General features: G+C 41.8%; 1 protein-coding gene across 1 annotated transcript in view; it reads left to right on the top strand.

Moving 5' to 3' along the window:
- Window positions 1-13,647, top strand: part of LOC135086154 (unextended protein-like) — a 48,361-nt gene extending 34,714 nt beyond the window's left edge. Inside the window, exons 11-14 of the mRNA XM_063980959.1 lie at window positions 1,415-1,541; window positions 3,484-3,613; window positions 4,453-4,549; window positions 13,285-13,647. Of these exons, the coding sequence (XP_063837029.1) occupies window positions 1,415-1,541; window positions 3,484-3,613; window positions 4,453-4,549; window positions 13,285-13,485 (555 nt within the window). The 3' untranslated portion in view covers window positions 13,486-13,647. The remainder of the gene's footprint in view (window positions 1-1,414; window positions 1,542-3,483; window positions 3,614-4,452; window positions 4,550-13,284) is intronic.
- Window positions 13,648-14,181: the final 534 nt, after the last annotated feature.

The following is a 14,181-nucleotide window of genomic DNA, read 5'->3' as shown; positions in this document are numbered from 1 at the left end:
GAGCGATAAGGATGGGTAGCTAGGGGTCATTGGACAATATTCTACGTGTTCACAGACCGGGCTTTAGATGGCGACACAGTAGCTTCTTGTAGCAGCCCCATCGCATCGGCACAGTACCGATTACTGACGTATGTAAACGAAACGATGCTCAACCCTGAGACAGGGTGGCACTACGGGACTATTCCCACCTCTCGTTCCCACCACTGCAACTCCTGTGTAGCCAGGATCTACAGCTTGACCGCCATAAAAACCCAACCAATGAAGGTCAAGTTTGTCCCACAGGGTGGCACTACTCAGTTCACTTTCTCTTCCATTGTTATGTTTTATTTATTTGTTACCTGTCTTTTTTTTAATTACCTTTTTTTTGTCTTTGTGTGATGTCCATAGAGATAAATGTTTCTTTCTTAGGCCCAGAACACATGGTGAAACGCACCTGCAACGAAACTGCAAGTTCTAGTTACTTTTGAGTTGCATCTAAGTTTCTGCCATAGCGTCCGTTGAGCCACACATGAGGCGACCAGTTTCAAACTGGTCGCGTCAAACTTAGACGCAACTCAAAAGTAACTAGAAGTTGCAGTTTCGTTGCAGTTGCGTTTCACCGTGTGTTCTGGGCCTTAATGTCATTATCAAATGTCAAAGTCCTTAATGTAGAAGTCAGAGATCTAGAGAGATGCCAACTAATGTTCAAAAGAAACCCAGTCGCATTAGAAATTCACACACACAAAGTAATCAAATTAAAAACAATACGTCGCGAAGAATGTGTGTCATGCAATGTGTGCATGACACACATTGCATTGAGTGTGACGATTCGTTCGCATACCAAGTTGCAAGTAATATACGTACAGCACCACTACATACGCAATGACGTTCGATTGAATGTATTCTTATAGCTCATTATCCACTGCGGTATCAGTCAGTACTCAACGTTCGAATAATCTTTAGTACTACGCAAGCAATGTAAACTGTTTACACATATAACGTTGCTGCTATGATCATTGCTGTCGCGAGCAATGTGTTCTGTTTTTGGGCATATTGCTGCGACACCGGCCCCGCCCCCTTTTCACATCTGATTCTCCCTTTAGTTTCTGTCATCTGTGGTAGAAGCATTACGGACTATACTCGGCCCAAAGACTCGTGGCAGGCCGGCCATAAGTAATTTTTAAAACCTCTGTTTTCAAAATTAAAATTGAGTGTGTCTCTATACACACTCGCCAATATTTTATTAATTGTTACGTATTATAAACAACGAAATGCCTGCCTCTGTGTGACGTCACCCATAACCAGTGTGAGTGCGTAAGAAAACGTGATTATGCACTGTTTTATTATGACAGCCACCGCTTGCCACGAGTCTTTGGGCCTATTATAAAAGATTGTTTTTTAAGGTTTTCTTACTAATAATTGTCTATTTATCCAGGTGGACTACTTCGTTCTGATACTGGAAGGGCGGGTGGAGGTGACAGTGGGCCGCGAAAATCTCGTGTTCGAAGCTGGCCCCTTCACGTATTTTGGTGTACAAGCGCTGACCCAGAACATCGGCGTCGGTAAGTATAAAAAACGTTTTTATCGTCATTTCGGTGACCACGGGCTGAGCCTCCCATTGGGTGGACCGACGACTTCCTAAAGGTATAGTCTGGTCCGTGAGCACGTAGAATTTTGTCCAATGACCCCAAGCTACCCATCCTTATCGCTCGCGCGTAATTATGTTGCTGTCGCGCTCGCACACTCACTGCGGGCGCGCGTCGCACAGTCGCGACAGCAATATAATTACGCGCGAGGGATAAGGATGGGTAGCTTGGGGTCATTGGACAAAATTCTACGTGCTCACAGACCGGGCTTTATCGACGCGCAACTACATACTAGTGGTAGTCTTCACCAACAGATGGCGTTGACGCACACATAAGGGGGCGTCCATAAATTACGTGAGACTTTTAGGGGGGGGGAGGGGGTCAACGAAAACCTCACTAAATCTCACGTGGGGGAGAGGGGGGTCTCGGAAAATATCACGTAATTTTTCCCGCAAAAAATAGAGTAAAATTGCCAGAAAACTGGGTTATTGAAGTAAAAAAAAATGAATTTTTTTATGATGATGATGACAATTTATTCCACACCGTCTGATAAGACGATCTGATTATTTGATTAAATTAAACTAAAAATGCCTCCATCTGCATTTGTGAACACTAAAGATGCAGAATAAATGTCCAAATTAAGAAAATTCGAAATTAAAAAAAAACGTCATCGGCATCGCTACTGCGTAAAAAATTGGCCAAGTGCGTGTCGTGCCACGCGCAGTGTAGGGTTCCGTAGTTGTCTGTCGTTACCACAATATATTTCAGAAGCAAGCATATTACTTCATCTAAAGTCACTTTTCATATTTTCTTCTAAGGAATTTTTACTGGTTAAGAAATTGTATAGGTAATACATGAGTCAAATGATTATTACTCTTAAACTAAGGTAATGTATCTTAACCGTTGTAGTTTTCCTTGAAAAAATTCATCCCCACTTTACATGCAGGGGAGCAACCAAAATTTTTTTTTCTAAATTTTATTTTCCGTTTTGTCGGCGTGATTACCGACATACCTTCACAAAATTACAGCTCCCCAGTGCCAATAGTTTCTAAGCGAAACCTCGGACAGACAGACAGACATATCGAAACTATAAGGGTTCCTTGTCAGGACTACGGAACCCTAAAAAATGACATTACATACGTATGAAAATATTATTTATTCGTAGTTAAAGTAACCAATAGTCAAATTTGACAGATGTCAAATGACAAGTGGTTAAATAACAGAAAAAAATGTTTTTATAACAATGTTTAACTTGACTTTTAGTACATTTTTTAACTATTAGTTTACATTTTATTAATATTTAACCATTATTAGCAAAATTTAACAATTAGTTATTTTAACTATGAATTAAAAAAACTGGTCCTAGGTTGAAGCAATTGCTTGTCTTACTAAACGACGGGAAGCTACGGAACCCTGCACTGCGCGTGGCACGACACTGGGTTACTGATTTTTTCATATAAATCTAATAGACTCGAAGCATAGACATTGCAAAATAGGCGTTTTTATTGGCTTAAATAGCACGTGAGATTAGGGGGTGGGGGAGGGGGTCAGGCAAAATCTCACCAAATCTCACCAAGGGGGGCGGGGGGGTTGAAAAATGGCCAAAATTGTCTCACGTAATTTATGGACGCCCCCTAACTACGGCACACACCACCGCGCCTACAATCCTGCATCGCGGTGTCGGAGTTTTTTACCCTGTCTAGTATAAATAGAAAAACTGGTCCTCGGTCCCCGAGAACAACACCTGCTCGAAAGGAAACACTAACATTTAGCTCCTTATGGTGGTTGATTCACAGTGTTTTTCATCCTTTTTCATGACACGACTTTTTAATTTTCTGACTTCACCATACCATTTATATGACCATGTTATCATGGGCTAGTGTCGGCTCCCTGTATAATAAAAATATTTTTCTTGCAGCGGAATCTCCAAGCCCGTCAGCCATGGGATCCCTACAGAACATCAACGTGGACGCCATGCTACGTCACACATTCGTACCGGACTACTCCGTGCGAGCCATCGCCGAACTGTTCTACCTGACTGTCAAACGGTGAGTGGTTCACTGTCACACTGCCACGATGGCTCGCTGTCACACTGACTGTGGCTCGTGGTCATACTGTCACTGTGGCTCGCTGTCACACTGTCACTGTGATTTGCTGTCACACTGTCACTGCGGCTCACTGCCACTATGGCTCGCTGTCATACTCCCTACAGAACATCAACGTCGACTTCATGATACGTCACACATTCGTACCGGACTACTCCGTGCGAGCCATCGCCGAGCTGTTCAACCTGACTGTCAAACAGTGAGTGGCTCACTGTCACACTGTCACACTCACTCGTTGTCACACTGTCACTGTGTCTCGCTGTCACACTCTTACTGTGGCTTGATGTCACACTGTCAGTGTGATTTGCTGTCACACTGTCACTACGGCTCACTGCCACTGTGGCTCGCTGTCACACTCCCTACAGAACATTAACGTCGACTCCATGCTACGTCACACATTCGTACCAGACTACTCCGTGCGAGCCATCGCAGAGCTATTCTACCTGACTGTCAAACGGAGAGTAGTTCACTGTCACACTGCCACTGTGGCTCGTTGTCACTGTGGCTCGCTGTCACACTGACTGTGGCTCGCTGTCACAATGTCACTGTGGCTCGCTGTCACACTGACTGTGGCTCGCTGTCACACTGTCACTGTGGCTAGCTGCCACATTGTCAATGTGGCTCGCTGTCACATTCTTACTGTGGCTTGATGTCACATTCTCACTGTGGATAGCTGTCTCACTGTCAATGTGGCTCGCTGTCACACTGCATGACTATCAAACCATGCCTTACTCTAAAACAGTGACTGTGCCTTAATATGATGTTTATTTCTATCTTTTCAGATCCCTCTACCTGGCGGCCAAAAGGGCTACTCTAATGGAAAAAGGAGCTCTGTCTAAAGGAGCCACTAACGAACAGTTCGACACCGAAGTAGATAAGGTGAGTCGTATATTACGATTATTAAAGCAATACCCTCTTATTAATAAAAAGTTACACCCTGTTCGTTCGCGTTAAATATCATATTTTAATCACTATCACTCACTGCATTCCTAACGCGAACGAACTATAGTTGAATACTGCTTTAAAGGGACGTTTAGTATGGATATGTCATTTTAAAAGTGTTCAACTAAGGTGTGACTTTTAATTAATAAGGCGGCAAAAGTCAGCAGATTTATCAACTTGGAAAGGGATCAACACCGTATCGCCTTTCGCGAGCTGTCATCGCCTTTCGCGCGCTGGCAACCGCGAGGCGAGGTTTACGTTACGGTGCGGATAAGTGTGCGTTGCAGTATGGAGTTTCATACAAAGAATACTGACCGCCTCGACCTCGAGTTGAAAAGCTACGATCCCTTTCCGGGTTGACAAGTGTGCTTCGTCCTTATTTCCATCCTTTTGGAGATCGAAAATACACTGGACCGCAAAGCAAAAGGGTTGATTAAAAATCTTAGAGCTAGATCTGAGGGCTGAGTATGGCTTTACATCAAACGCGCGTAAAAAAAATACATTAAATGTATGACGGATTGTTCAGCGCCCCTAGCGGTAACATTCAAGAACTAAAATTTTCATACATTTTATACTCACACTTAAGCCCTCAGTTACATTTTCTTTGCGATTCAGTGTAACAACAGGGAGGCTCTTGATCTGCATCTCACCACAGAAGAACTACCTATCTTACCCCCTCCTTTTACCTTTCCCCTATTTTCCAGCACCTATGCCAATCAAGCGGTAATATACCCATATCAATGATATCCAAGAAATTGTTCGGTAAATCCACAAGCACCGCGTCTACTAACGCCGATGTATTGGAATCCACTTCTACGTTAAATAAGGTTGATATTTTATTAAGAAGTTTCGTATTTAAACAAAATATAGGTACTACCTGTTCGCGCTAAGTTTGCCGGTCCGTGGAATACGCGCCCTCTCCCCCAACCGCGATTAAACATAATTAGTTAGTGATTAAACGCAATGAGGGTTTTCGCGAATGAAAGATCCGCTAGATGGCGGGACGTGGGGTCTGACTGCTGCGTGATTGGTGGATTTTGACATATCTGTCAATGTCATGTCAAAAATTACCAATCATGCAGCATTTGGACCTCGCGTCTACGTATTGCCATCTGGCGGATTTTTCATTCGCGAAAACCCTCATTAATGTGTCTTATTTTACGCAAATACACAATGTTTATCAAGAACAATAAATAAAAAATATTTTAAATATAATTTGATAAAGTTATAGACGCTTTTCTTCGAGTGACGTCATATCGCCAGCGGCAAACTTAAAGCGAACGAATAGTAGATACTTTTTATATCTCTAATTATAAGTTTAGCACATAACTCAGCCAGTGCTTGAGGTATGGGAGCGGCACGGGAGGGTGTTTTGATGACGTCAGAATGCTCTGTCACTTCATAATACAGGATGTTAGGTAAATGGGTATATGAGCCGACACATGTTAACATGGTCATATAAATGGTATGGTGAAGTCAGAAAATTCATATCTTCATTAAAATTTTCATACAAATCGGAATTAAAAAAAAAATATTTTGTACGAAAAATAAAAAAAATTAAAATGATAATATCACTGACTTCACCATACCATTTATATGACCATGTTAACATGGGCTAGTGTCGGCTTATATACCCATTTACCTAACACCCTGTATATGTCAATGCCATTCCTCCCGTGCCCATTTCTCAGGCACTGACTAAGTTAAGCGCTAGACCTTACAAATCTTCGAAAAAAAAAAAACAAACTTATCCACTCGTAGACCTCCCCAAGAACGAACATAATCGAACTAATGCAAGTGTTGCCACAACAAAATTATACATCATCAGAAAAAATCGACGTCACGTCCTCCGCTAACGATCCTAGCAACACCGACAACAGACATTGCGACAAACACGGCAAATGTTTGCCCAACATTGGACCCAAAACTGAAAAGCGGACAGACGGCAAATGCTTGGCCCAATCTTGGTCCAGCCCCTATGAGTTTTGTTCAGAAAAATATCAGTTGCAAGATTTTAAAATAAATTATCAAGAGTATCCGATAATCGAATTTAATCAGGATTCTAAGCAATCGAAGAGGAAAGAGAAACTGGACACAGATGTTTGTGATGAATGCTTGAAGAACGACTACTGGATGGCCAAAACTGTTTTGAATAAGAGCGTGGATGACATTAAAGTCAATGGTTAGTCTGTACTTTTATTGTAAAGTATATCGCTCACCTAGCAGTATAATGACACATCTACTTTTTTCTTATTTTACAGAAATATTATTTACTATAGGTCTAGCGCTTAACTCAGTCAGTTCAATCAGGGAACGACACGGGAGGGGTGACATTGACATATGATGTGACAGATGATACTATACAGGGTGTTAGATAAATGGGTATATGAGCCGACACTAGCCCATGTTAACATGGGCATATAAATGGTATGGTGAATTCAGAAATTTGATATCATCATTTTATTTTTTTAAATTTTCATACAAAATAAATTTTACAAAATCTGGTTTGTATGAAAATTAAAATATCTAATTAAAATGAAGATATCAATTTTCTGACTTCACCATACCATTTATATGACCATGTTAACATGGGCTAGTGTCGGCTCATATACCCATTTACCTAACACCCTGTATAGTATGGGAGCGCCACAGGAAGGGTTTTTTGACGTCAAGCGTAGACGAGACTGCAGATGTGCTGTCACGTCATAATAAGTCAATGTCAGTCATCCTATGCCGCTCCCATACCTCAGGCACGGACTGAGTTAAGCATTAGAACTAATGGAAATATTTTTCCCTGAGATTTGGTGAAAACTACATAGTTTTAACTGGAGAAAACGCGTTTATACTAAAAATGGGTTTTAACTGTAACAGATACACATTCTCAATAGACTCATTAACCGTCTCCACCAGATACAGAATTCAGTAAAAAGAAGAAGACAACCTTTCACACGGACTCTTCACTCTTAACGGTACATAATCTGACTCCCAATGATGATGATGAGACGAATCAACGAGCCAATAAAGGTTAGTTCGTATCAGAACGATGTTTCGAGTTGAAATCGATTTTTAATCGATGTGTAGTACAGTCAGCGTCAAATAGTTCCTGACACCAATAAGTTCGCAACGCGTCTTTGTTACAATTGGAATAAGGTTGTGTTGTCAACTTTTTGACCACTTTCGGTGTCACGAACTATTTGACGCTGACTGTAGTGTAATGTAATCGATATTCCAAATTCCAACTCTAGTAGGTAAATGAAGATGAGTTCGACGCCATATTTGGGCTTATTTTATTGTTATTATTTTTTTATAAAAAAGATTATTAGCAATTTGTATTGCCCAAATTACTAATAGCCCCATTAGCTCCTCGTGTTAAGCTAAATGTGCTTGTGTTATGAGTGGGCTCACCACAATAGTCGAGTGGCGGTGGGATTCGAACCCGCGTTCCTCGGATCTCGAGTCGGCCACTCCGACCCCTTCACCGTTCGGCTATCGTGGCTATTAAACTACAAAAACCTTTCATTTTACTACAAACATTACTTTTCAATAAATATGTAATTAAATATCTTAACAATCCCATTTTGATTTTTTTGCTTGTGAGTTAACACATTCCGCGACAGTGAATTGTTATATTTGACCACAATCGCACTTGATGTTAAGTGGGATGCAGTCTAGGATGGTACATATCTGCCCTGTAAGTGCCTATTCACTCTCGCCTTGAAATCGCCCGGATTATAGTCTTCGGGAAAGACAGCAGCAGGCAACGAATTCCAGTCCCGCTGTTCGCATTATTAAACTTCTATTCTGGTTTATTGTCCGGGGAAGTGTTAATGACGAATTTAGTGATGTGGAAATATGTATCTGACACCGGAAAATTGTGAATTCCGTCAGATTATAATCTGACGTTGTTAGATTACAATCCATTAATAGTTTACAATCTCACGCGTTATAGTATAAACTGACGGGTTCACAATTTGACGTTGAAATGTCGATAAACTCATAACGCAGTGAGATGTTACTCAGAAACTATACAATAAATATACAACAATATTATTGAATTATTTCCCATATAGATGGTACCGAGTACGCTCGCTCGTCGCTCGACGACAGCGACCGACTCGAATACGAGCGGGAATCGATCGATTACGACTCGGTATCGAGATACGAAAGAGAGAGGGAGAGGAGAGCGGAGACGGATAGACTGGTGTTAATGCAGCTATCGAAAATCATCAGGATATTGGAGAAGAAGGATCAGACTTGAGGTTTTGATTGACATACGTTCGTAGACACAAACATTACTATGAGGTCTCACAGTGCGCGTGGACGCACAGGGTGACACACGAACCAATCACAGAGCTCTATTCAACGCTGTGCGTTCGATTTGCTGCTTCACTTAGGCAAGCATCGTTTGTGAATACGGGCGATAGTACCAGTTACCGTCAAATAATTCGTGACACCCAAAGTAGCCAAAAAGTTCGCAACACGTCTTTGTTACAATGAGGGTTTACGCGAATGAAAAATCCGCCAGGTGGCAATACGTAGACGCGAGGTCCAAATGCTGCATGATTGGTTATTTTTGACATGACATTGACAGATATGTCAAAATCCACCAATCATGCATGCATGCAATTTGATGCAATACGTAGACGCGAGGTCCAAATGCTGCATGATTGGTTATTTTTGACATGACATTGACAGATATGTCAAAATCCACCAATCATGCATGCATGCAATTTGATGCAATACGTAGACGCGAGGTCCAAATGCTGCATGATTGGTTATTTTTGACATGACATTGACAGATATGTCAAAATCCACCAATCATGCAGCATTTGGGCCGTGCGTCTACATATTGCCATCTGGCGGATTTTTCAATCGCGAAAACATTGGAATCGGGTTGTGTTATCAACTTTTTGGTCACTTTGACTATTTGATGCTGACTGTAATATCATCATCTGTATTACAACCCGGTCGAGTTAGCTGCGTATCTGGCGGCCGTGACGTCACATCGACGCTCTGGCACGGACAGGAACGCGGGGAGGTGTGCGGGTGAGTGCGAGGGAGAGTCGCATTCCAAGCGAGGTGCGCAGTTAGCTCGATCGGGTTGTATTATAGCTGTATTTTTCCCTCGTCTTGTAGAAAAGTAAAAAATGTAAAGGTAGTTAAATAATTTTAGTTGTCAGTATCATAATTACAAATTAAACAATGTAAATAGTTCGATTATAGTTCTAACGCTTAACTCAATCAGTGCTTGGGAGCAGCACGGGAGGAGTGACATTGACATATTATGACATGACAGCTGTTCCCAAGAACATCACTACGCCGCGTCAGGCCTGGCTCACTCCGCGCGGTACATCCGATAATTACCTATAGCGAAGCGCCCCGCCGGCGGGTATTATATCAGTCGAGTGTCACGCGCGCGCCCGTCAGGACGCTGGCGTGCGTTGTAGTAACTAATTCTATGATCGAAGTATTATTTAAAAATGGACATAAAGAGAAAGAAATATTATTGTGCGGCGTTCGGGTGTTTAAATTCGAAAAGAAATTTACCGGATTTATCTTTTTTTTCGCTTCCCAAAGATGCTGAAAGGTATGTTGACCATGTAGGTAATCAATAATTCTTAGGATAGTATAGGAACCTAACCTACCATGACTACTGCTCAGAATGCGTTCGTTCGTTTCAGCCAAAATAAATGACGTCCACTGCTGGGCAAAGGCCTCTCCCAAGGTTTTCCATAATGAATGCGTACTTACCTACATACGTACCTCATAACAAATAAGTAGATTAATTATTTTTTTACTAGACACTACTAGACAGCAACCCTAACAGCGTAAGAAGAGTTCAGAGGCACGCGATAGAAAGAGACAAAACTTGTAGGTGAATAAAATTGTAGGTACGTAGTGCTGTGCGAGCTGAATTCCACTGTATCGCGTCGTAGCAAGACTCGCATTTATTTAAATCGTCTTGCGGAGTAATCCTTCTGTACCTGTACTATTACTTATTCTGTGGCCGCGTGCCCCACCGCCCGCGCCCGCTGGGCCCCCGCGCGCGGCTGTCACGGCTTTGGTTTTTGCATCGTTCACATCAGAGCAACTACGCAATTTAATGTATTTCCTTTTAACAAGTAGTAAACCGTTTGAAACACGAAACAGTGTCTCCTTCATCGAGTAGATATCTATAAAGAATCCCGAACAACAGCATTCAAATGTGAAGCATAATCTGAAGTCAATACTGAAGCGGACTAAATTGTCTCCTTGAAACACTTGACATTGGCAGAATCACTACCTAATAGTAAATATTATTGGCAGGTAGTTGCTAATTGCTCATAAGATAGGCCCCCTTAATTTAATTTATTGTCCGTGGTGCATAATCTTTTCTTAAAGGTTTTAAACCTTTGTTTGTCACCTGTCATCCGCTTTGCAATGGAGGGAAGTCGAACCTTAATTTCGAACTCCTATGTTCTTCTGATTAATTTCGTTCCGGGTCCAATGACAGTTTAACTTTCCCCCGGGACAAACTTGACCTTCATTGGTTGGGTTTTTGTGGCGGTCAAGCTGTAGATCCTGGCTACACAGGAGTTGCAGAGGTGGGAACGAGAGGTGGGAATAGTCCCGTACCTAATAGTAAAAAAAAATTAAAAAAGATCTGAAGTCTCAGTGTCGCTTGACGTCTCAAAAACACCCTCCCTTGTCGCTAGGGGTTACCTACGCCATATCGAATGACAAATGATCGAAAATCAAAATATCGAATACGTTTCATCGAACGATCAAAATATCGAATGCTCAAAATATCGAACGTTCAGAATATCGAACGATCAAAATATCGAACGATCAAAATATCGAACGATCAAAATGTCGAAAGTCGATATAGACGTTTTTATTTAATTCATCTACCTTGCTCGGCTCCGGTGCGTGGTTGTGTTTGGTCGTACAACTTTTCAACAATTGTTCCTCGGGTCCTTGCTGAAGCGTTGTTATTGCCGTACTGCTACAATTAAATTTATATTTTTGTGAACAATACCAATAGAATGTTTCATCAACATTTTTGTTCATTGCCATTACAAAGCCCTCCAAAATGAGGACTGTTTCTCCTTTTTGGGACAGGCTAGGCTTATAATAGGTCCCCACGGACATTATTCTCCAAATTTATAAACTTTTCAGGCACAAAAATACTTAAGGCACACATTAACTCGCAAAACAAAACTGCTGCTATGAAGTTATTAACAATCTGCAATGTACACAAAATATTACTCTGTTAGTGGGTAGAACAAAAATTATTTGACGCGCTTCGTTCAGAAATGATGCGTGATGAAATAAAAACGTCTAGGTATATCGACTTTCGATATTTTGATCGTTCGATATTTTGATCGATCGATATTCTGAACGTTCGATATTTTGAGCATTCGATATTTTGATCGTTCGATATTTTGATCGTTCGATGAAACGTATTCGATATTTTGATTTTCGATCATTTGTCATTCGATATGGCGTAGGTAACCCTGTCGCTAGCCTTACCTCAGGCACTGACTGAGTTAAGCGCTAAACCTTTATTTAGAAAATGCATTGTAATATTTTGTAAGCATTTGAAATTAAAATTGTGTTAATACCTTTCCTACTACGTTACAACTTGTTACGTTTTCCATTCCCATCTATCCTACTCCAAGCTCGTATATTCCTGTAGTAAAGTCAGCGTCAAATAGTTCGTGATACTCAAAGTGGCCAAAAAGTTGACAACACAACCTTATTCCAATTGCGAACTTTTTGGCTACTTTGGGTGTCACAACTATTATTATACAGGGTGTTGATTTCAATCCTCGCTATATTTAGGGAGTTGATTAAGTAGCATCATGAATCAGTAAAAAAAATTCGTTTCGAAAAAATTTAAAACGTACTTTAACTTTTGTTAGTCAAAGAAAAATACCTATTTACACTACCTACTTTACGTGGCTTGCCTCAGTAGGCTATCCGACATGGTAAGCGAGCGATCCGCGTAGCTCGATAGTGCCGCAGTGTAAACATATTGCAGTATTGCGAGCCACAGTACAGTTGATGTCGCACGGAAAATAATCTAATCGTTCGTTTGTATATTTTTATTGTGGATAATGCGTTTCTATAAGTCATAATAGATCACCGAAATAAATATGGCGAGGATTGAAATCAACATCCCTGTATTATGACGCTGACTATCCCCCACTGTGGGGAAAATCGTACAAGAAATAAATAGTACATAATAAATAATACAGATGGCGCTGTTTCATAGTTTCGTCAATAAAAAAATTTCAAGAAAAAAAGTATTTAAAGTATGTTTATATCCGTTGTCTAGTACCCATAGTACAAGCTTTGCTTAGTTTGGGACTAAAGCCTGGTCCGTGAGCACGTAGAATTTTGTCCAATGACCCCTAGCTACCCATCCTTATCGCTCGCGCGTACTTATGTTGCTATCGCGCTCGCACACTCACTGCGGGTGCCAGTCGCACAGTCGCGACAGCAATATAATTACGCGCGAGCGATAAGGATGGGTAGCTTGAGGTCTCTCGCGCTCGCGCGTAATTATATTGCTAGGGGTCATTGGACAAAATTCTACGTGCTCACGGACCGGGCTTTAGAGGCGCAGTGTAAAATGTCCAAGGATATTTATTATTATTATTTAATGTAATTTATCGTTTTGTTCACAGTTGCTCCAATCTGTAGATGAGGACACCAGCATCACTGGTGAACACCGGACACCATCGAGACAGGTATCTCCCAACCCACTGCCAGTGTCGGCGTCTCCGAACACACGCGCTTCGTTCGTATCACGCGCTTCGCCCGAGCAGCGTAACGGCGATCTGCGCTGTCTCGATGAACAGCGCCGATTGCTCGACCACTCCGCGTGACCCGGGATAAGTGAAGGCGCGGTCTCTTTACACGTGGAGACGGAGACAGTGTTTATTAATTTACAGTAGAACACTTCTTAAAATGTGCAGGACAATTCATTGTTTAAGTAACTAAGATGGCGCAGCGTGAGCCCTTAGAATCTTCACTCTGGTCTACTATGAGTTACAATTATTAAGAAACTATGTAACTAAGATGACGCCGTGACCCTGAAAAAACGGGTTTCACTTACGGGTAGATTTCAGATTCGGATCCTGCAAAACCAAATTGCTTTAAGAACACGCTCTTTGTGTCCTGCATTACTGGATCCCGCAAAACTGGAACGACGAGAAGCGACCCAAAGTGAGTTCCGTTTATTGCGGGATATCTGTACTCTGCTCTATTCTATTGAGTTAGATTAGAAGCGAGTCCAGTTTTATGCAAAACTGGATTGCATTAGTAACTCTCTTAGAATCATCCAGTTGACTGGATCCCGCACCACTGTATCAGCCCTCCCAGTGTCGGCGTCTCCAAACGCGCGCTTCGTTCGTATCGCGCGCTTCGCCCGAGCAGCGTAACGGCGACCTGCGCTGTCTCGACGAACAGCGCCGATTGCTCGACCACTCCGCGTGACCCGGGATAAGTGATGGCGCGGTCTCTTTACACGTGGAGACAGAGACAGTGTTTATTAATTTACAGTAGAACACTCTTCGTAAAAT

The sequence above is a fragment of the Ostrinia nubilalis genome, chromosome 30 (genome assembly GCF_963855985.1).
Source record: "Ostrinia nubilalis chromosome 30, ilOstNubi1.1, whole genome shotgun sequence".
NCBI lineage: Eukaryota > Metazoa > Arthropoda > Insecta > Lepidoptera > Crambidae > Ostrinia > Ostrinia nubilalis.
The sequence above is the reverse complement of the archived record's forward strand: the minus strand, read 5'-3'. Positions and strand labels throughout refer to the sequence as shown.